Genomic DNA, 24,330 nt, shown 5'->3' on the forward strand with positions numbered 1-24,330 from the left:
GCATGGTTGGCTGCGTACGGTGCGAAAGAAGTTCACCATGCAAACATACGCTGCGTTGAAAAAATATTCTACTGACTGCAGACCAAACCTGGACAGATTTCTCAATACGAGTGCAATATCGAGGGTACAGATCAATGCCACCTGAACACAGATGCTAATTCCCGGACGGGTTGCAACTCTAGCCATGCCCATGCAAACATACACAACATCTTGACCATGAATCGCCTATGCGGCAGATTAAATGTCAAGCATTTAACATTGAATTCCGATCTACTTTTGTTCGTTTTGATTTATTTTGGCGCAGCTTCAAGTAAGTCTTTTTGATATAATTATTGTATTGTCATTTACTGTATAATTATGATAATAGACCAAGCACTGAGACATTGCCCAGGGTTGGTCTACAATCGAAAAGGTGGCAACCCCATAGCACACCCTCCTGTTCCAGTGTTAACACATCGTATGTTTGTATCTTGAACTTCTTTCGCACCGTACGTAGCGCACCGTGCTAATCGGAGGAATGAGGTGAGCGGGAATCGACCTCGTGTAGTCGGGGTTCGTAGCGCAGTGCGCTAACCGCTGCGCCACCGCTCCCCCCACCACACACGCGCACAGCAACTCCAGAGAGCGACTTTTGGGTCAGAGGTAGCCGCATTGCACTGGGGCCGTCCATAAATGACGTCACGCACCTGGGGTGGGGGGGGGGTCAGATATTTGTGACGATGTGTGACGATGGGGGGGGGGGGGTTGAGAAATGTGACGTCACATCAAAATGCGCAACTTTAAATAAATACGGACAACACGTTCTACTTAATTAAATAGATTTTTTAAATAAATCTTTTCTCCCATAACATCAGAGTGCAGCGCCACATTAAATACGCACTACAATGACAATAGTTTAAAGCGATTTGAAACACGTTTTATATTTGGGGCGTGGGGGGGGGGGCAGAGCTTTGTGTCGTCATATTTGAGGGGGGGGTCTGACTTTTTGTGACGCCGCGTGACGATGGGGGGGGTGGTCCAAAATCGAGTGACGTCATTTATGGACGGCCCCCACAGCGTGAAATAGCGCAACAAACCGAACCCGCGTACATTGAGGGAAGCCCTGGCTGGTTTATCATTAATTAATCTCCAGTTAAGTCACAAACGAATCTCTTAGAGCCGAAGGCGCGATCCATTATCACGTTGGCATGCCGTGTCAACCCGTACCGGGTTACCCCGTATTGGTGTACAGGGAGATTGAGTTCTCAGGTCCATACGGCTTACTATAGCCGTTTTAAAATGGGCAAAACAATGTTTTGTGTTTCTCCCCTTGTGATGGGACTTTGTAGGATGAATGTTGAGATTTGTAAGGGGCACGGGGTGACCAATAAGGTCTGAATTGGTCTGTAATAAGAGAGGCAATGGTTAGGGGGTGACAGGTGTGCGTTGGCACTGCGTGCCACGTCGCGTTGTCATACAGCTGACACTCCGATGAGCAATGATTCAGCGACGCACGGTGCCAAAGGGGCCGTCCAAAAATGACGTCACGCGATTTCTGACGATTTTTGACCCCCCCCCCCCCATCGTCACGCGGCGACACAAAAAGTCAGACCCCCCCCTCAAATATGACGACACAAAGCTCTGTCCCCCCCCCCCAAAAAAAATATAAAACATGCTTCAAATCGCTTTAAACTATTTTAATTGTAGTGCGTATTTAATGTGGCGCTGCACTCTATTGTTGTAGGATTAAACATTTATTAAAAAGTATATTTAATTAAGTAGAACGTGTTGTCTATGTTTATTTAAAGTTGCGCATTTTGATGTGACGTCACATTTCTCAGCCCCCCCCCCCCCCCTTCGTCACACATCGTCACAAATGTCTGACCCCGATGCCTGCAGGATTAGCTTTTTTATTCTTCGTCTTCCAAAGAAGATAATTAATGAGAATATTGATGGAATTTCCCCCAGTGCATGTTGGCTGGGGAAGGGCTGTTTAAGACCCGCGGTGAACCCGCTCATCTCCACGTATCGGCATGAAATGATAAAATCGCGGATTTTAGGAAGCGCGTTCGTTTCAAGTGGATGCTTGTTGTCAACACCGCCACATTGACAGCACTCGCAACCATCCCATACCTCCGATTAGCACGGTGGGCTACGTATGGTGCCAAAGAAGTTCAAGATACAAACATACGATGTGTTAACACTGGAACACGAGGGTGTGCTATGGGGTTGCCACCTTTTCGATTGTAGACCAACCCTGGAAAATGTCTCAGTGGTTGGTCTATTATCATAATTATACAGCAAATGACAATACAAAATTATATCAAAAATACTTACTTGAAACTGCGCCAAAATAAATCAAAACGAACAAAAGTAGATCGGACTTCAATGTTAAATGCTTGACATTTAATCTGCCGCATAGGCGATTCATGGTCAAGATGTTGTGTATGTTTGTATGGGCATGGTTAGAGTTGCCACCCGTCGGGGAATTAGCATCTGTGTTCAGGTGGTATTGATCTGTACCCTCGATATTGCACTCGTATTGAGAAATCTGGCCAGGTTTGGTCTGCAGTCAGTAGAATCATATTTCAACGCAGCGTATGTTTGCATGGTGAACTTCTTTCGCACCGTACGCAGCCAACCATGCTTTACTGGAGGTGCGGGGGAATGACAGACTGAACCCAAAAAGAACAGGGACTCAGCCTTGAAAACACAGAAGTGCATCTCCATGTAGGGCGGTTGTTGAAGGGGAAGAGGGATGAAAATGATCAAGAGAAGCGTATCAGGGCAGAGCAAAGTGCTTATTGTTATCTTAACTTAATAATGAAACGTAACTGTACCATATGCCTTAAGCAGGACGTGTTTTTCAAAGAGATGCATCACAAACGGAAAATAGAACCAATGTTTAGAAATGCACAAGGAAGCGTAGAGATGATGCACATCCTAAGGATTACACTGATACTGGAAGACGGACACGTCAATTGGACATCATATGCAAATTAAGGACGTAATTTTAGTTTAGAAAGGTGGGGTGAGGCAGGACACACAACTTGAAGTGATGACGGCCGGTGGTCGAGACTAACGTGGGAATGGGAGCTAAGGAGGGAACACAACCGGCAGTGTCAACTGCGGAGATGGAGTGAATAAATCAACAGTATCTGAATTTTGATTTGGAGAATTTTATTGTTTTATATCTTTATTATTTTATTTTCTTTGGTTCTTTCGGTAAAGTCACGTAGAATGAGAATAAAATAATAAAATGACACGATAAAATTCTCACGACGTTTTGGCAACAACGCAAGCGGCCGTCTTTAGGTGAAAGGTACAGAACTGTCGGGACGACAGAGCTTCAATTAACGATGTTAAGATTCGTAGCGACTTTTAAGCCGGTTGGGAGAAGTGAGGCACCTTGACAAAGGGGTTTACATATCAATAGCTGAGGGATTAGCTTGTGACTGGTCACGGAATTGGCTATGTTAAAGTCAAAACCTACACATCCACAGAGGCAACTAGTAATTTAGCATTGAAATAACTAAGGGATTAGCTTGTGACTAGTCACAGGAATGGCTATGTTAAAGTCAAAACCTACACATCCACAGAGGCAACTAGTAATTTAGCATTGAAATAGCTAAGGGATTAGCTTGTGCAAATAGCTGAGGGATTAGCTTGTGACTGGTCACGGAAATGGCTATGTTAAAGTAAAAACCTACACATCCACGGAGGCAACTAGTAAATTAGCATTGAAATAGCTAAGGGATTAGCTTGTGACTGGTCACAGAAATGTATGTTAAAGTAAGGCCTACACATCCACAGAGCTTCAATGAACGCTGTTAAGATTCGTAGCGACTTTTAAGCTGGTTGGGAGAAGTGAGGCACCTTGACAAAGGGGTTTACATATCAAATAGCTGAGGGATTAGCTTGTGACTGGTCATGGAAATGGCTATGTTAAAGTCAAAACCTACACATCCACAGAGGCAACTAGTAATTTAGCATTGAAATAGCTAAGGGATCAGCTTGTGACTGGTCACACAAATAGATGTTAAAGTCAAAGCCTACACATCCACAGAGGCACCTCGTTCATGGACGCCAAAGGGGGCTGCAACAACTCAACTGTCATACAGTAAAGCGATGTGCAAACCAACCGGCTACCATGAGAGATTCGTTCATGAGGCCATCCACATATAAAAACACAGAGACTATTTCAACCGAGAAGATGGATTCTGGCTTAGTAACCATTGGAAAGATGTTTTAAACCATTTCGGTTCTTAATTAATTGTATTTCACGAGGACCTTCAGACCGCAGCTCTTTCGCTGGCACTGACTTTTAATACCTCTCACACCACGGTTAATGGTATGGTTTATAACATGGAGGATAACAGCGCCTCGCAGCTGTTTCTCCCCTCCTTCCTCCTCTGCTCCAACCATGGATGGACTCGTCCGTCTGAACGTAGCTGTCCGTGGTGAGTAAGGTAAGAATCCACCCGTTTTTTCACCATGTAACATTGTGATATAACATTGAGGTAGTTTTGATTTAAAGCTTTCGTGACTGCAGTAATTCATATTCTTAGTTCTTTCGGTAAAGTCACGTTGAAGGGAAACAATAAAATAATAAAAATATATAAAACAATAAAAATTCTCACGACGTTTCGACCATAACACAAACGGTCGTCTTCAGGTGTGTCAGTTTGCATAAATTTATTTATTTTTAAACGGTGTATTTATTTATTTATAAAAAAAAAACCGTTAGCGCCACGTGCAGCCATTTGGCAGTTTATTTAGAAGGACGAGTCCATCTATGTTCTAAAAAGAGGAGGGGGGAGACGAAAAATTTAATGATTGCTGTCTGAAAGCCACTGTAAGCGTGAACAATCAATTAAGACCTGAAATGGTTTATCAAATCTTTCCAATGATTGCTAAGACAGAATCCATCTTCTCGGTTGAAATTGTCTCTGTGCTTGTATATGTGGATAGCCTCATGAACGAATCTCTCATGGTAGCCAGATGGCTTACAAAGAACCTCTGTCTTGGAAAAGTCAATGTCATGTGAGCCTACTGAATTATAACAATGATCTGCCACGGCCGAGGTGTTGGTCTTACCGTGTTTAAGGTCTGCTTTGTGTTCACGAATGCGGTCCGAAACATGGCGTTTGGTTTCTCCAATGTAACTACTACCACAGAGGCAACTTAGTTTGTAGACACCAGGGTATTGTATGTCCGGAATCACATCTTTTACAGACGGAACCGGATCACGGATTTCATGTAATGTGTTGAAACGGACCTGGATCTTGTGTTTATTCAAGATTTTGGAGATCTTTTTTGTGATCCCCGCAATGTAGGGTAAAGTGATGGTTTTGAAAGGCTCCTCAAGAGGGTCCTTCTTCTTATTTTTACACCGTTTAAAAATAAATAAATTAATGCAAACCGACACACCTGAAGACGACCGTTTGTGTTATGGTCGAAACGTCGTGAGAATTTTTATTGATTTATATATTATTATTTTATTGTTTCCCTTCAACGTGACTTTACCGAAAGAACTAAGAATATTGAGGAAGTTTATATTTTAATTTTTATTGGTTTACTATATGATATTCATTATATAGTGTAGTGTATACCCAGTTAATGTTAATAGCTCAGCTTATTGAAGAATATATTGAGTACATTTATTATATTGATGTAATTTAGAATTAGGTTTTTCACATCGCTTTACTGTATGACAGTTGAGTTGTTGCAGCCCCCTTTGGCGTCCATGTACGAGGTGCCTCTGTGGATGTGTAGGCTTTGACTTTAACATAGCCATTTCCGTGACCAGTCACAAGCTAACCCCTCAGCTATTTGATATGTAAACCCCTTTGTCAAGGTGCCTCACTTCTCCCAACCAGCTTAAAAGTCGCTACGAATCTTAACAGCGTTCATTGAAGCTCTGTGGATGTGTAGGCCTTTACTTTAACATCTATTTCTGTGACCAGTCACAAGCTAATCCCTTAGCTATTTCAATGCTAACTTACTAGTTGCCTCTGTGGATGTGTAGGTTTTGACTTTAACATAGCCAATTCCGTGACCAGTCACAAGCTAATCCCTCAGCTATTTGCACTAGCTAATCCCTTAGCTATCTCAATGCTAAATTACTAGTTGCCTCTGTGAATGTGTAGGTTTTGACTTTAACATAGCTATTTCCGTGACCAGTCACAAGCTAATCCCTCAGCTATTTGATATGTAAACCCCTTTGTCAAGGTGCCTCACCTCTCCCAACCAGCTTAATAGTCGCTACGAATTTTAACAGCGTTCATTGAAGCTCTGTGGACGTGTAGGACTTTACTTTAACATCTATTTCTGTGACCAGTCACAAGCTAATCCCTCAGCTATTTGCACAAGCTAATCCCTTAGCTATTTCAATGATAAATTAACAGTTGCCTCTGTGGATGTGTAGGTTTTGACTTTAACATAGCCATTCCTGTGACCAGTCCCAAGCTAATCCCTTAGCTATTTCAATGCTAAATTACTAGTTGCCTCTGTGGATGTGTAGGTTTTGACTTTAACATAGCCATTTCCGTGACCGGTCACAAGCTAATCCCTCAACTATTGATATGTAAACCCCTTTGTCAAGGTGCCTCACTTCTCCCAACCAGCTTAAAAGTCGCTACGAATATTAACATCGTTCATTGAAGCTCTGTCGTCCCGACAGTTCTGTACCTTTCACCTGAAGACGGCCACTTGCGTTGTGGCCGAAACGTCGTGAGAATTTTTATTGTGTTTTTTTATTATTTTATTCTCATTCTACGTCACTTTACCGAAAGAACCAAAGAAGATGAATCCTTGCAGTCACGAAAGCTTCAAATCGAAAAAAAATATTTTATTGTTTCCCTTCTATGTGACTTCACCGAAAGAACCAAGAATATAGTATATGAATAAGATCATTTATTTATTTTGCTAACTTTACAATTAATCGTACATTTTAATTGTACTAGTTTAATGTCTTAAGGTTTAATTTCCAATTCTCTAGGATAAAACAAGTTATTTTGTCAAAAAGAATGACGTTAATTGGCGCATACATTGAAAGTGCAATTTTAAATGAACCGTGTCAGTCTTCAAATACTGTTCTGGTTATTCCCACCTTGTTGGTGTCCCTATTGTCTCCTGCACCCACTAACAACGGAGTTATTGTTGGGGTGGAGAGAAGCACAGCCAGCAGCCAGCCAGGAAACTCGAGACATAGAATATATTAATAGCAGCTTGACTTACACTGCTACAGCAGCGATGTTGTCATGTAACTATTTACATTCTCTGTGTCGCAAACATTAAATGGCAACAATTTTTTTCCGTGGTACGCTGTCCCCACGATTTGAGGACCAATTCTTTAGGAAGGATTTACTATCAATTGAAGGATGATACAAGTGAAATGTGAAGTGGTAAGATTGATCATAGACAATTGCAAGCCAATCCCAGATTCTGAGTGCGGAGTGACTCGGCAGGGCCGACGGCGTGAGGCGGGCACCTTGGGAGTTGTCACGGACAGGGAGCAATGAGGCCGCGTTACCGGTTGTCTTAGTTTTGGGGAATTCTGTGTCCAGAACTCTGATCCACAGTAACGATGAAACAAACACAATGTAGAAAAAAGAACAGTTGCAACTGTTGCAGGAACTTGAAAGGCATTTTATTACAAAAAACAAACATCGTTTACCATTCACACAAACAGTATAGTATTATAGTAGTTCGAAAATTAGACTGTGGAAAATAGTCATGTGTAATGATGAAAAATACTTGAAGATAACATCATTATCTCATTGCAATATATGAACGTGTAATGGCAAATTAAAACGATGCGATACAATTTGACAATCATTTACAGCGATACACTTAATCCAATGAAGTTGAATGTGAACGCTGAAACACGTAAATATTACTGAACATATCGTGGATAGAAGAAACTGATTTAACAAAATATCCACGCAATTGAAACATCAATAAAGCAGGTTGCTGGAATGTATGCTCCAGGCGCCACTCTACGCGTGAGTGGTGCCAGTGGACTGAGAGGCCGTGCCAGGAGTCGCTGTCGCTGGCTGCTCAATGACCACCACCCTCTCGGCCGCTGCAGGGAGGGCGCGGCGCTGAGCCTTGAACTTCAGCTTCCCGTCTTCAGTCAAGCAGCAGCTCACGCTCTGCGGGTCCACGTCCCTGGGCAGCTGCGTCTCCCTGTGGAACTCCTGGCAGCTGTGGCTGTAGCTGCCGCTGCTGACTTCTCCGCTCTTCACCTCGCGCCGTCCGGCCACCACCAGCTTGTCTCCAGACACCTTCACGGCCAGGTCCTGTGGGGAGAAGTCCTGCACGTCCAGGGACGCGACAAACCCGCCTCCCTGCTCCTGTGGATCTTCAATCTGGAACCCACTGCTCACGGCCGGCTGCTGCAGCAGTGCGTCTCCGAGGCTGCCCGGAGCCCGCGTGTGGCTGCTGAGCTGATCGACTCCACGGAAGATTCTCTCCATCCTCTCGATCTCGCTCCTCATGTCTCGCTGCAGCTGCAGGAAGAGACTTTCACCGCGGGGGTTCCAGACCGGCCAGCCTGGCCAGACGCTCCTCTCCATCACGTGCATAGCAGGGAAGTAAACACTCAGGGCCATGCTTGTTGATGTGCTTCACAGTGAGACTCGCTTCAGCTTGAGCGCTGCTCCCTCCTCCGCCGATGTTCTGCCAGTGCAGCTACAGGAGCTGCTTTTATAGCCCTGGCAGTAGCTACGAGCAGATGCCAGGGGCAGCCAGAAGCGTCCAGAATTACGCAGCTGCTCCCAGGGCTTCCCTCATCCGCACAGAATCAAGAGCGTGACTCGTGTCTCAGGCTGCAGTTTGTGAGCAGTTTACTGCCATGAAATTCACTCTGCACTGATAATGAATGTAAAACAGAGTGATGCGCTCTTCTATATTTAATTAAAATTACTACACTTTGAAGGGTGATACAAACCGAAACTTAAATTCTCGCTTACACAGCACAATGACATCATCAGCTTTATCAGGAAAGACTGAGTCACACAAAGACAACGAATGTCCCTTACATTTCACTTAATAAAAAACTATCAATTCTGTACAATGGTTATTTTTAAAATATACGTAATGCTATAGTTTGATACTTACACATTGGCAGGGTGAACTAAATGCTATTGTAGTGAACTTGTCACAAACTGCAGCCTGAGACACGAGTCACGCTCTTGATTCTGTGCGGATGGAGGAAGCCCCTGGGAGCAGCTGCGTCATTCTGGACGCTTCTGGCTCCCCCTGGCATCTGCTCGTAGCTACTGCCAGGGCTATAAAAGCAGCTCCCGTAGCTGCACTGGCAGAACATCGGCGGACGAGGGAGCAGCGCTCACAGCTGAAGCGAGCCTCACTGTGAAGCACATCAACAAGCATGGCCCTGAGTGTTTACTTCCCTGCGATGCACGTGATGGAGAGGAGTGTTTGGCCAGGCTGGCCGGTCTGGAACCCCCGCGGTGAAAGTCTCTTCCAGCAGCTGCAGCGAGACATGAGGAGTGAGATCGAGAGAATGGAGAGAATCTTCCGTGGAGTCGATCAGCTCAGCAGCCACACGCGGGCTCCGGGCAGCCTCGGAGACGCACTGCTGCAGCAGGCGGCCGTGAGCAGTGGGTTCCAGATTGAAGATCCACAGGAGCAGGGAGGCGGGTTTGTCGCGTCCCTGGACGTGCAGAACTTCTCCCCACAGGACCTGGCCGTGAAGGTGTCTGGAGACAAGCTGGTGGTGGCCGGACGGCGCGAGGTGAAGAGCGGAGAAGTCAGCAGCGGCAGCTACAGCCACAGCTGCCAGGAGTTCCACAGGGAGACGCAGCTGCCCAGGGACGTGGACCCGCAGAGCGTGAGCTGCTGCTTGACTGAAGACGGGAAGCTGAAGTTCAAGGCTCAGCGCCGCGCCTTCCCTGCAGCGGCCGAGAGGGTGGTGGTCATTGAGTAGCCAGCGACAGCGACTCCTGGCACGGCCTCTCAGTCCACTGGCACCACTCACGCGTAGAGTGGCGCCTGGAGCATCCATTCCAGCAACCTGCTTCATTGATGTTTTAATTGTGTGGATACTTTGTTAAATCAGTTTCTTCTATTCACGATATGTTCACTAATATGTAGGTGTTTCAGCGTTTCCAGTTAACTTAATTTGATTATGTGTATCGCTGTACAGGATTGTTAAATTGTTTCACATCGTTTTAATTTGCCATGACACTTTCATATATTGCAATAAGATAATGGTAAATGTTATCTTCAAGATTTTTCATCAAAGCTGCTATAGCCATGTAAGTCATACTGCTATTACAATAATGTATGCCTCGAGTTTCCTTACTGGCTGGGTTTCTCTCCACCACAAAATTAACTCTGTTAGTGGGTTCCAGCTGTTTCCACCGAAACTAACTGGGTAACTGGCTACACGGATTTTTCCGTTTACAGTCACAAATAAACATTACACATACATGCAGGCATCGACTTACGAACCACTCGACTTACGAATTTCCGCACTTAGGAACCAGCTTCCATGAAATGTGTTTTAACATTGAGAATTACAACGCGAACTCGCACTTGCAAACTGAACCGAGGATCTATTTTTTTTCAGCGGAGCGATCCTCCACGAGTTGTGTCATCCTCGCGCTTCCAGTGTTTGTGCTCGTGTGTGCATGCACGCACGTGTGTACATTATTGTGTTCCCACTTACAAACCGTTTGACTCACGAACGGGTCCCAGGAACTAATTGAGTTCATAAGTCGAGGACTGTCGGGATCGTGTATGAAACATAAAATACATACAAATTTATAAAAACATTTTATGTTCAAATACCTTGCGTCCTGATGCTGGCTTGCTTGTCGTAAGGGGCGAAATGAGTCACTACAATTGCACACACACAGACAACAACCGCCACTAAGTGGCTGTGACGTTGCTACGGCACTTGTGCCAGGCTAAGTGCACTTTATGGCCACGTGATCACGGGTCAGATTCAGTTGCCATGGTTTGACAGAGATGAGTGGCAGATGCGTCAGCTGTGCCTCCCCTACTGTGCCAACTTGATGTGTTTTAGCCGCCTAAGGCTCTGCTCCTTGTTGTGAGCGTCTCTCTGCTGCCCTCTGTTGTTGCTGGAGGGCGACTACCTCCAACTGCCCAGTATCGTCCATCATGAGTCTCCTCCACATAGGCCGCGCTTTACACTGCTGGTACCAGTCATTCGCAAGTCAATTCAGTTCCACATCCTCTTGTACCACATCATTTAATCTCTTCTCTAGCCCGTGCCGCGCCTGTTTATCCCCCTTTAATGCAGTGGTTAGGGAGGCGTGGTACATGACCCAGCCAATGTAGCATTACCTGCTGGAGGCGCTTACCGATGGGACTTTGTCCAGATCTGTCAAGGATTGTGAGCTCACACAATCCAGCCTGGTTAAACCCAGGATGGATCGTAGGAAGGCCATCCTGAATGTTTATAACCGGCGAAGATGTTCCATTAGGGGGGTCCACGTTTGGCAAGCATCGAGAAGGAAGGGCATGACCGTGGCCGAGAAGATCCGAAGACTGCTGTGGAGCGACAGATATCAGGTAGCTTTCACACAGCGTTATGCAACCGATGAAAAGATAATGCCGCTCGACTGATTCGGAGTGAGACCTCTTCTGTCAAACCGGAGTTGGCCATAAGCACACTATCCAGATGTGGAAAACTATCCAATTTACAACTGCCCCATCACCAATGGGGAGTTAAGGGGTGGAGGGTTTAATGCAGACATGGGCTGGGCTTTTTAATCCGGCCCCCTGAACGTGTCCAAATATTATTAAATTAAATTTTACCTTTCACCTGTAATGCCCTCATTTCCCCATTAGATGGAGCACTTTGACCGGGAGTGTGGTAATTGGTTTGGGCGCAGGCCTCAGATGTTTTCATGATGTTTGATCAGTCACGTTACGACATGTTTTTGTATTGTTCATGTTCGTGCAATTTGTTAAATTGCCTTGCAAATAAATGCTTTGCTACCTGTTAAAGGCCAAATCCTTTCATGTAATAATTTTTACATGTCATTTATATTAGTTCACACAAACACTCCATCCATCTGTTCCTTGCCCGGCCCCTCTGTCAAATTTTAGAACCCATTGTGGCCCGCGAGTAAAAAAAAATGCCCACCCCTTGTTTAATGGCACAACATAGCGAGGCAGGTGCTTAGTTTTGGTGGGGCTGATGGTTAATGCCCCACCTCTTAGTGCAGGGGAAGGGAACCTTTTTTGTGCCAAGGGCCATTTGGATATTTATAACATCATTCGGGGGCCATACAAAATCATCAACTTAAAAATTAGCCTATTATATTTGGTCAAACATTTAATTAACTCCCCCCTAATGCGATGGCTGGAACTGCTTCTCTTTGGTGAGGCGTGTGGAGATTTTAGCTGGCATTGATGATGTTAGCTGGTATTGATGATGTTAGCTGGTATTGATGATGTTGCTACTCGCAACTGCTTTTCCAGGTTTGCTCCAAGATTGATTGAATTTCGAGTCCCGCCTGCGGTTGCCTTGGCAGGGCCAGACCAAATGATTTCGCAGGCCTCATGGCCGGCCGGCCGGACGTTCCCCACCCCTGTCTAGTGGCACGCTCCAGGTCTAGATCATTCGCATACGTAACATGGATGACAAATCGGGAGCAAGCTCTCAAGCGCACCCGGGCATCAATCCGCCTCCCATTGTATCTATATCAGATATAGATTGCTCCGGTACGGACATGGAAGGTTTCTCGAACGACGTGGACCAAAAATATTTTAAACAGTGTACGGAGCCAGAGGACATTACTGTCGAACCCCAAGGTTAACGGAGAATAGCTTCGTCTTCCGGCCAAGTAGCTTTACTCGGCCCTGCTCAATATCATGGAAGTCCTTAATTATTGTGAGCAGAGAGTCAGAGACTCCGAAAGCATGAAGAACAACCCAGAGTCCAGACCTATTGATGGTATCATAGGCATTGACCAGGTCAATAAAGCAGAGATGTAAGTCCTGTCGGAATTCAACACTCCTCTGCTGTAGCAAACGGAAGGAAGATGTGGCATCTGTGGCTGCCCTGGCCTGAAACCACAATGGGGCTCCCCAATCCTCTTCTCAGCATGCCTGGCAAGGTGATGTTGAATAATCCTTGCCAGGACTTTTTCCGGCACTCTAACACAGGCACAGACTCTAACCAAAACTATCGAATAATTACACGGTTAATTTAAAATTGCACTTTCAATTAATGTGCCTATTAATGTCATTATTTCGGCAAAAAATGTTTTTATCTTAAACTAGTGCAATGAAAAAAATACCCTTTATTGTAAAATTAGCAAAATAAAGACGATATAATTCCTGTACTGTTTTAGTTTATCTTTCTGAATACACATTTAATGAAAATGTGTGTTTAGTGAATGGTTGTTTTTGAAGGTGATATCGTGTAAATGTTTTCCAAAGCTGCTTATGCAGCCGTCACCATCTCCAGCCGTGATTTCTCCACTTCTGTCCGAAGCCATCACCATCTCTTGCGGATTTGCAATGCAAAAATCTGTCTGGCTTCTGCCCACCGGTTGATTTATTCGATCCATCTTCGCAGTGGACGCTCTATTGGTTGTGTTCCCTCCTTTAGCTCCCATTCCCACGTTAGTCACGACCACCGGCCGTCATCTCTTCAAGTTGTGTGTCCTGCCTCACCCCACCTTTCTAAACTAAAATTATGCCTTTAATTTGCATATGATGCCCAATTGACGTGTCCGTCTTCCATTCTCAGTTTAATTCCTAGCATGTGCATCTCTATGCTTCCTTGTGCACTTCTCAACATTGGTTCCATTGTCTTCGTCAATGGCCATGTTTGTGATGCATCTGTTGTTGCAGGTCATATCCACTGATTAAAAAACGTTCTGCTTTAGGAAAATGGCTTTGTTACGTTTCATGATTTAAGTTCAGATTCCAATCAGCACTGTGCTCTGCCCTGATACGCCTCTCTTAATAATTTTCATCCCTCTCTCCCTTCAACAACCGCCCCACGTATAAATGCACTTCTATGTTTTCAAGTTGTGTCCCTGTTCTTTTTGTTCATTTTGTTATTCCCCCGCACCTCCAATAAGCATGGTTGCCTGCGTACGGTGCGAAAGAAGTTCAGCATGCAAACATACGCTGCGTTGAAAACTTACTCTACAGCATATTCACACTGGAGACGCAGGAGGGTGCTGCTATGAGATTGCCACATTTTTGACTGTAGACAAAGCCTGGACAGATTTCTCAGTCAGCACTCAGTCTAGAATTATCAGAACTACACAGTAAACGACACAATGCGGGTGCTATATCTCGTAAGAATGAATACCCACCACCTAAACACAAATGGTAATTCCTGGACAGGTGACAACTCTAGCCATGCCCATGAAAAAATATATAGTGACTAACTTGGAGACGTAACTTCTTCGAGGCAATTCTTTAATTACACACCGAGCATACTGTTACACACTCTCTGCTGTAATACAACGCTCTGTCCCTCGCTTAAACGCAACTCTGCACTCGTGGCTAGCCTACAACACAACGCTCGCCATCTGACACTGATGGCGCTGAACTAAGACAGGCAACTACTGCTAGCAGCACAATTATCAAGTGGATGACGACAGCGGCGAAGGCGACGATCTTCAACAGCAACGACGACGACGACGGCGATCCCACTCCAAACGATGGCCCTCATCCCCTGCTCGGGGTCCCCTTTAATCCTGTTAGCGTGGCCTCGCTCCACTCCGGCCACGCTCCCCTTCTAGAATCTACTAGCAGGCTCTCGACGTGTCCTACCCGAGATCCTTCTCAGGTCTATTACGTGGTCTGCTGTCAATCAGGGCTGCTTCACTCTGCAGATCCCCTTCCCTGCCAGCAGCCAGCGCTATGCTACGTAGTGACCAATTCTATGTGACTACACATACACAACATCCTGACCATCACTCGCCTATGCGGATGATAAAATATCAAGCATTGGAGATTTAATTCTGATCTACTGTTGTTCGTTTTGATTGATTTTGGCACAGTTTAAAATATATATTTTCATATCAGTACCAGCGGGAAGTACCCAGCGTTTCCCGGGGGAAAAATATATTTACAAACTTGTCTTCTCTTAAAAACATAACATACACAAACACTAAGCTATTGTGCCCTTTGTCCATTTGTCCGTCAACAAAATTATAGGAGGAGCGACACTGGAAAAACGGCGTATTCTATTATTTAATTTATTTTCTATCAACGTGACTTTACCGAAAGAACCAAAGAGTAATTCCTGCAGTCACGAAAACTTTGAATCTAGTTTTAGCGTGTTAATGTTAAATAAACGTGTTGTCTCCTATAGAAGCCTGAGTCTCCATTTGAGCCCACTACAACTGGTGTTGGAAGTGGCCAAACGTTAGTTAATTAACTATAGATTATGGAGACTAGGCGAACAATACGTACCAGGTCTCCAGATGAAGAGGACGACGACCCACCGGCTCCAGAGATGTCGGCGCAATCCCCCAGCCCCCACTGGGGGCCTGGGGTGTCCACCTCCGGTTCCAAACCGCCCTCCAAATTGCCTTACCTACGAGTCCTACTTGGTACAGGCCGGACCCGCTATTGCCCCCTGTTGGGCCCTGACTGCAGCTACATATTTTCCAGTAGTGGTGGCGGCGTATTACGCCTGACAATTACCCACCACATTAAGAAGCACGATGGTAGCTTGCAGTTGTGTGTCGACTTTAGGAAGCTTCATAAGATATCGGTGGCTGACGCGTATCCTCTCCCTCGGATGGACGATTCCCTGGACGCTCTGGCGGGAGCACAGAACTTCTCCACCCTTGATCTCCTGTCCGGATTTTGGCATTTGCCACTAAATGAGGCCTCTAAACCCAAACGGCTTTTCGAACACCTCAAGGCCTGTTTGAATTAAATCAGCTTCCCATGGGACTCCACGCAGCACCGGCTACGTTCCAATGACTGATGGAGCTGGTGCTGGCTGGACTTCAATGGGACTCATGCTTACAATACCTCGACGATGTCATCGTCTTCAGCCGTACGTTCAAAGAACATCTTGATTGGTTACGCGCTGTCTTTCTTAAAATGCGAGCGGCCCATCTCAAATTCAAGCCGCAGAAGTGTTACCCCCTTGAGAAATCCGTGCAGTATCTCGGTCATATTGTCAGTAAATCGGGCATTGCGATAGATCCCGACAAAACCACGTGTGTTCGGACGTGGCCGACCCCCACGTTGATGATGCAGGTGCAGAGTTTTATTGGTTTTGCGTCTTATTATCGCCGGTTTGTCACTGGGTTTGCTACCTTCGCAAAACCTCTCCACGCCTTGACAGTTATGGGTCAGAGGTTTCATTGGGGGGAGGAGAAAGCCGCATTTGTTGCGCTTCGCAATTCCCCTCCGCTACTCTGACTTTGCCATGCCGTGTGTCCTTGATACTGACGCAACCAACACCAGCATTGGCGCGGTTCTGTCCCAGGTTGTCAACGGGGTGGAGTGTGTTGTTGCATACGGCAGCAGAGTGCTGTCGCCAGCCGAACAGCGTTACTGTGTCACGCGCCGGGAACTATTCAGGTCTCCCGCATTAACGAGTTGATTGCTCTGGACATCCCTGGTTCGGTTCCCATCACCCCTCGTGGGAATAAATATTTGTTGGTTGGCGTCGAATATTTATCGCGCTGGCCGATGGCCTGGCAGCTATGGATGGGAGCCATCTGGTAGTGCCACCTAGGCACATGCCATGGTACAATGGTGATCACACAGGACTTGTAATCAATACAGAGGTACTATGTACAGGGGCGGCAAGCAGCTAAAAAATGGTGCACGTTTATTATAAATACGACATTCTCAAATGGTTTCGAAATTAAGTGTCTTATCAGCAGAATCGTGCAGAGTTTCTGCCGAACATACACAGCATTAGTTCCTAAAACACTTTGGCAGAGTTGGTGTCACTGCCCCGGAAAGGAACATTAATGGTGATTTTGTGGAAAGTCAGGTGAAATGGGTGGTTGGTCAGACTGACCAGCACCCTGTGCTGTGTGGATCGCTCGTGGTTCTGGCCACCAATCGCCAAGCAAATTTGTTGCAGAGACTTCCACGTGTAGAGTGACTTCAGTTGTGTGCAACCGAGTTGCGCAACTGCTTGCACCGGCTGTGGCCGTGTGCGGAAAGCTAACTCGGGTCAAACCTGGGTTTCGAAGCGCGGTGTAGCGTTAACCATGACACTACCGCTCCCCACAATCACACACACGCGAAGATCGACACCAAATACGTGCTCTGTTGCACCGCACAGCAACTCACACGCACACTGCAGTGTCCAATAACAACACAAATGTATTAATCCTGACAACCACCTGCTCTGCCACTCAAAACAATGTCCATCACATGGCCATCAACGCGACACATATAGTTCATCACGGTCACCCGACCAGCAGGAGTCACGTGTGTGAGCAGTCCGTGAATGTCGCCGGGCTATGGTGATGCAGTGGTGTGGGTTGAACAAGCGGCGGATGATGATGTCTATCGTGGAAATCTGTGGAGCGGCACGGAAAAAAAAGTGGGACGGGTGGCCCAGTGTGGAGCAGGAGCCGCTCGGCTGGGACGAAGGTGGGGAGGAATCCACTGATCCGGTGGAGGCGTGGGGAGGAGGGCGGGACGCCGCGTGAAGCGCGACTCGTGGGAGTGGTGCCAGGCAGAAGGGGCACCTGGGACTCCGTACGCGGGACCCCGGCCGTTGCACCTGGGCTGGGGGGGGATCCACTGCCCTGCAGGTGGAGCGAGGCGGGGGGGAAGGTGCTCTCGGTCTGGGTGGTTGGGACGAATCAATGCGGATGGAGTTGAGGATTCGAGAGGAGGTTTGCGGAGGCGGGGAGGAAGGCGGCTGTTGCGGGACTTGCGGTAACGCTGCCGTGAAGAACAGGGAGCAAAAGACTCGTGTGCCGGGCCCGGTCTGGTATCACGGTGGCGTGGAGGAACCCAGGGCTCTGGTGGAGGTGGAGGCAGGTGGAAAGCAGGGAGCTCCCAATCCTGGGGGTTAGCTTGATTACTCATGGGTGGAGGTGATGGTGCGAGTGGCGGTGGTGGCGATAGTGGCAGTGGAAGCGATGGCAGAAGTGGAGGTTGAGGAAATGGCAGGAGTGAAGGTGGAGTCGATGTCAGCAGTGGGGGTAGAGTTGATATCAGTGGTGGAGGCAATGGCCTGAGTAGAGATGGAGGCGATGGCAGCAGTGGAGTTGAGGATTCGAGAGGAGGTTTGCGGAGGCGGGGAGGAAGGCGGCTGTTGCGGGACTTGCGGTAACGCTCCCGTGAAGAACAGGGAGCAAAAGACTCGTGTGCCGGGCCCGGTCTGGTATCACGGTGGGGTGGAGGTGCCCAGGGCTCTGGTGGAGGTGGAGGCAGGTGGAAAGCAGGGAGCTCCCAATCCTGGGGGTTAGCTTGATTACTCATGGGTGGAGATGATGGTGCGAGTGGCGGTGGTGGCGATAGTGGCAGTGGAGGCGATGGCAGAAGTGAAGGTTGAGGCAATGGCAGGAGTAAAGGTGGAGTCGATGTCAGCAGTGGGGGTAGAGTTGATATCAGTGGTGGAGGCAATGGCCTGAGTAGAGATGGAGGCGATGGCAGCAGTGGAGCCGATGGCCCGATTGGAGGTGTAGGCGATGGCAGCAGTGGGGGCGATGTCCTGAGTAGAGATGGAGGCGATGGCCTGAGTAGAGGTAGAGGCGATGGCCTGAGTAGAGGTGGAGACGATGGCCTGAGTAGAGGTGGAGACGATGGCATAAGTAGAGGTGGAGGCGATGGCCTGAGCAGAGGTGGAGGCGATGGCCTGAGTAGAGGTGGAGGCGATGGCCCGAGTGGAGGTGGAGGCGATGGCCTGAGTAGAGGTGGAGGCGATGGCCTGAGTAGAGGTGGAGGCGATGGCCCGAGTGGAGGTGGAGGCGATGGCCTGAGTAGAGGTGGAGGCGATGGCCCGAGTGGAGGTGGAGAAGATGGCCCGAGTGGAGGTGGCGGCGATGGCCCGAGTGGAGGTGGAGGCGATGGAAGCAGTGGAGGTGGAGTTGATATCAGTGGGGGAGGCGATGGCCTGAGTAGAGATGGAGACGATGGCCTGAGTGGAGGTGGAGGCGATGGCCTGAGTAGAGGTGGAGGCGATGGCCTGAGTAGAGGTGGAGGCGATGGCCCGAGTGGAGGTGGAGGCGATGGCCCGAGTGGAGGTGGAGGCGATGGCCCGAGTGGAGGTGGAGGCGATGGCCCGAGTGGAGGTGGAGGCGATGGCCCGAGTGGAGGTGGAGGCGATGTAAGCAGTGGAGGTGGAGTTGATATCAGTGGGGGAGGCGATGGCCTGAGTAGAGATGGAGGCGATGGCCTGAGTGGAGGTGGAGGCGATGGCAGCGGGGGAGGCGATGGCAGCGGTGGAGGCGATGGCCCGAGTAGAGATGGAGGCAATGGCCCGAGTGGAGGTGGAGGCGATGGCCCCAGTGGGAGCGATGGCCTGAGTGGAGCTGGATTCTTCAGGTGAGAAGCGCAGCTCTGCTTGGTGCCGGGGTTGCTTCCCCTCCCCTGCGCCCGCCGCTTTCGTCTCCGTGCCGCGGCCATATGAGCCCGGGGACTCGGTGCTCGGCCGAGACCTCCACCTTTCTTTCTCTGCAGCGCCCGGGAAATCTTCCTCCTTCCGGTTCTCATCCTCATTCTCATCGCTCTCTGCAAAAGTTACGAAAAACATCAACTGCGTCATTAGCTGAATCTCCCTGCTCCGTGTCTGTGAGTGCGTTGTGACCCTGGGGACAGACTTGCGAGTTTGTTTTTTACGTTTTTGAGCCAGGAGGCCAGGATGGGAAAAACTTGGGCCACTTTTCATCCAGGCAACTGGAGAGCAGCACAGACTAAGTCTTACTTACCAAACATTTAAACTAACAACAGCATACTCTTTGGTTTCTTTCGGAAAAGTCACGTAGATAGAAAAATAACTAATAAAGTGAAACCTTGGATTGCGAGCATAATTCCTTCTGAAAACGTGCTCTTAATCCAAAGCACTCGTATATCAAAGCGAATTTCCCCCATAAGAAATAATGGAAACTCAGATGATTCGTTCCACAAACCAAAAATACCGTATTCATATAAAAATTTTTAATACAAAATACCTTTTTATATTTTTATTATTTAATATAAAGTAATCAAATTTATTAATTACATTTAATCGTGGCTGGTGTGAGGGAGACGAGATAGAGGATGGTTATTGTGTAGGACGACTTTCACTTGCAGTACATTTACTAAAGAACAGTCACTACACATGGACACAAAATAAAAAAAATGCTTTACGCACACACACGTATTCACAACACTACAGTACTGTAGTAAACAGTAAACACGTAGTCACAACACTATAGTACTGTAGTAAACAGTATACACGTGGTCACAACACTATAGTACTATAGTAAACAAGATAAGTTCGCACGGATGTTGACTATACGAGTGAGGCACACCGACTGAGACCGAGCATGGGAGACGATTACCCACAATCCCGCAGTATACACGTGGTCACAACACTATAGTACTGTAGTAAACAATATACACGTGGTCACAACACTATAGTACTATAGTAAACAGTATACACGTGGTCACAACACTATAGTACTGTAGTAAACAGTACACACGTGGTCACAACACTATAGTACTGTAGTAAACAGTATACACGTGGTCACAACACTATAGTACGATAGCAAATACAGTATACACGTGGTCACAACACTACAGTACTATAGTAAACAGTATACACGTGGTCACAACACTGTAGTACTGTGGTAAACAGTACACACGTGGTCACAACACTATAGTACTGTAGTAAACAGTATACACGTGGTCACAACACTATAGTATTGTAGTAAACAGTATACACGTGGTCACACCACTATAGTACTGTAGTAAACAGTATACACGTGGTCACAACACTATAGTACTATAGTAAACAGTATACACGTGGTCACAACACTATAGTACTGTAGTAAACAGTATAGACGTGGTCACAACACTATAGTACTGTAGTAAACAGTATACACGTGGTCACAACACTATAGTACTGTAGTAAACAGCATACACGTGGTCACACTATAGTAATATAGTAAACAGTATACACGTGGTCACAACACTATAGTACTGTAGTAAACAGTATACACGTGGTCACAACACTATAGTACTGTAGTAAACAGTATACACGTGGTCACAACACTATAGTACTATAGTAAACAGTACACACGTGGTCCCAACACTATAGTACTATAGTAAACAGTACACACTAGGTCACAACACTATAGTACTGTAGTAAACAGTGTACACGTGGTCACAACACTATAGTACTATAGTAAACCGTATATACGTGGTCACAACACTATAGTACTATAGTAAACAGTATACACGTGGTCACAACAGTATAGTACTGTAGTAAACAGTATACACGTGGTCCCAATACTATAGTACTATAGTAAACAGTATACACGTGGTCACAACACTATAGTACTGTGGTAAACAGTACACACGTGGTCACAACACTATAGTACTGTAGTAAACAGTATACACGTGGTCACAACACTATAGTACTGTAGTAAACAGTATACACGTGGTCACAACACAAGCAATCGTCTTCAGGTGAAATAATACAGCAGGCGGACTGCTGAGACAGGAAGAAATGTAGCGAGAGAGCTACTGCAACCAAAGGTTACACTATATACTTTTGTGGTGGGATTTGCAAGTAAATGTAAGATCGCAGAGCAAGCATACCCCGGCTAATCCCTCGGCTACTCCGAGGGGGAGTGGGAGCGGAGGGGCTGCCGTAACGGGCGAGATAGTGGGGGTGAAATTTACAGAGGGTACAAGCTGATAGAAAGAAGATCAAACTCAGCAAACTTAGAAATGTAATGCAACTCATTGAGTCGGCCAACACAACAAATAATACTTTGCCTGGTTGATCACCGTCCTTCTCTGCTTGTGTGTCTCCCTGTTGTGGGGAGCGGTGGTGCAGCTGTTAGCGCTACGCTGCGCTATGAACCTGGCGACCCGGGTTCGATTCCCGCTCACGGCCAACACCAGTGACGATTATCTGAACCGGTCCCGGGCCTCCCCTAGGTCGACTCAGCCTCAAATGAGTACCTGGTGCGGTGTGTAAACATCGCCACTAGGGAGACAAAGGCGGTCGGGCGTGGTGCTGGCCACCCACCCCCTCGTGTACTGTTCCGGCCTTCACAGGTGCTCGCTAACAGCACTTGCCCCTACAGTCTGTTCAGGCTATACGGGGGATCTTTGTGTCTCCCTGTCTGTGTTTGGTCTCTCTCTCTCAAATTTAGTTTCACCTGATGACGACTGCTTGGGTTGCAATCGAAACGTCGTATTCTATTTTTTTTATTTTTTCTACCTGACTTTACCGAAAGACCATTGAGTAACAACAGTGTTTTTAAGAATCACAGCTAAGAGACAAACAACATTATATTTTCTATTAAACATAACATTTTAATAACATGTAAAAAAATACTTTAAATCTCATCACTGCTCCTCATACTCAATCCGTGATCAGTGCCGGATTATCCTCGGAACAAAATAATCATTAGCTGGGGGCCCCGCACTTTCAAGGGCCCCGTGCTAAATGATCTCACGCTATAAATCCCGGTTCAGTGATTCTGTACTTGCTCTATTACTATAGTAAAATTACAATTACTTTACAATGCAAGTTAAAAACTTCGTGTTTTATAATTGTGTTTTTTTATTTATTCTGGGCACCTTTATAATATAAGCTACAGGACCCGCACGAGCTTAATCCGGCACTGTCCGGGATACTGTTCCAGTGCCCAACCAGGCTGTTGAAGACACCGTGAGTGGAGTTGAGGGGGATCGGTGGAGGTGTGAAGGCGGCGAGTGATGCCGACGGGCTGCGAGGGGGTCATCCGAGAGGGTGCCCAGTGGGGAGATGAAGCAATGAAATCGCTCCACGTGCAGGTGCTGGGTGGATTACTGCACAGCGGCATCGTGGGAGGTGGCGACGGGTCGTGTTGGTCTCTACCCACTAGTGGATTGACCATGGCTGATGGTGGTGATGATGATGGATGTTGCTCACTCACTTGGCGACGTATGAAACGCCAGAGATGCACGGCGATGTGCAGGGTGTTCAGCAGCACGGTGGAGCTGATGGCCTCCTTGCAGCCGCTGTACAGTTGACCCACAGCGTGGAGCAGAGCAGGGAGCGCGCTGTCCACTATGGCCTGGCAGCTGCTGCTCAGCTCACCCATAGCCTGCAGGAGGGCAGGGAGCACGCTGTCCACAATGTCCTCACTGTGGCTACTGAACATCGGTCCCCAGGTGGCGACCCCTGCTGGTGGAGAGACGTTCTTCATGAGTCCGGAGTAGTTGATCGTGGTGGTGGTGGTGTTGGAGCCGTTAATGTCCGAACCCCCACGCCGAGATCCTCCGAGGAGCTCCACCATCGGCTGCGTGAGCAGCAGAACCAAAGTGAGGACAGCCGTGAAGATCGCCATGGTGGTGGTGGTGGCGAAGTTCTCTGAAGAACTCGAAGTGGAGGAGCAGCGTGGGGCGAGGTGGTTGCCTCTCCAGGAGCCGACTCCACTCTGACCTCTGCCGTGACGTCACCGGGCCATGACGTCACCGTGACGTCAGAGGTTTCCACGGCTTTTACGTCATTATAGCATTAGGAACGTGGCTGTGCAATGGAACATCAACACGTGATGCACTACAACACTGTATTGTTTATAGAATTGTAATACAATACTAATTATTCACATCTGAGACACGAGTGACGCTCTAGATTCTGTGCGGATGGAGGAAGCCCCTGGGAGCAGCTGCGTCATTCTGGACGCTTCTATCTGCCCCTGGCATCTGCTCATAGCTACTGCCAGGGCTATAAAAGCAGCTCCTGTAGCTGCACTGGCAGAACATCGGCAGAGGAGGGAGCAACGCTCACAGCTGAAGCGAGCCTCACTGTGAAGCACATCAACAAGCATGGCCCTGAGTGTTTACTTCTCTGCGATGCACGTGATGGAGAGGAGCGTCTGGCCAGGCTGGCCGGTCTGGAACCCCCGCGGTGAAAGTCTCTTCCAGCAGCTGCAGCGAGACATGAGGAGCGAGATCGAGAGGATGGAGAGAATCTTCCGTGGAGTCGATCAGCTCAGCAGCCACACGCGGGCTCCGGGCAGCCTCGGAGACGCACTGCTGCAGCAGCCGGCCGTGAGCAGTGGGTTCCAGATTGAAGATCCACAGGAGCAGGGAGGCGGGTTTGTCGCGTCCCTGGACGTGCAGGACTTCTCCCCACAGGACCTGGCCGTGAAGGTGTCTGGAGACAAGCTGGTGGTGGCCGGACGG

At 47.5% G+C, this 24,330-nt stretch overlaps 1 protein-coding gene across 1 annotated transcript; it reads right to left on the reverse strand.

The window, feature by feature from the left end:
• Positions 1-17,289: 17,289 nt before the first annotated feature.
• On the reverse strand, positions 17,290-23,303 carry LOC142924247 (uncharacterized). Its single transcript, XM_076066233.1, has 3 exons — positions 23,288-23,303; positions 23,076-23,234; positions 17,290-19,671 (listed from the first exon to the last, which is right to left on the reverse strand). The coding sequence occupies exons 1-3, from the start codon at positions 23,301-23,303 to the stop codon at positions 18,413-18,415; spliced, it is 1,434 nt and encodes a 477-aa protein (XP_075922348.1). The 3' UTR covers positions 17,290-18,412.
• Positions 23,304-24,330: the final 1,027 nt, after the last annotated feature.

This window comes from Petromyzon marinus, chromosome 11, assembly GCF_048934315.1.
Source record: "Petromyzon marinus isolate PM22_M1 ecotype Great Lakes invasive population chromosome 11, UKy_Petmar_22M1.pri1.0, whole genome shotgun sequence".
Taxonomy (NCBI): Eukaryota; Metazoa; Chordata; class Hyperoartia; order Petromyzontiformes; family Petromyzontidae; genus Petromyzon; species Petromyzon marinus.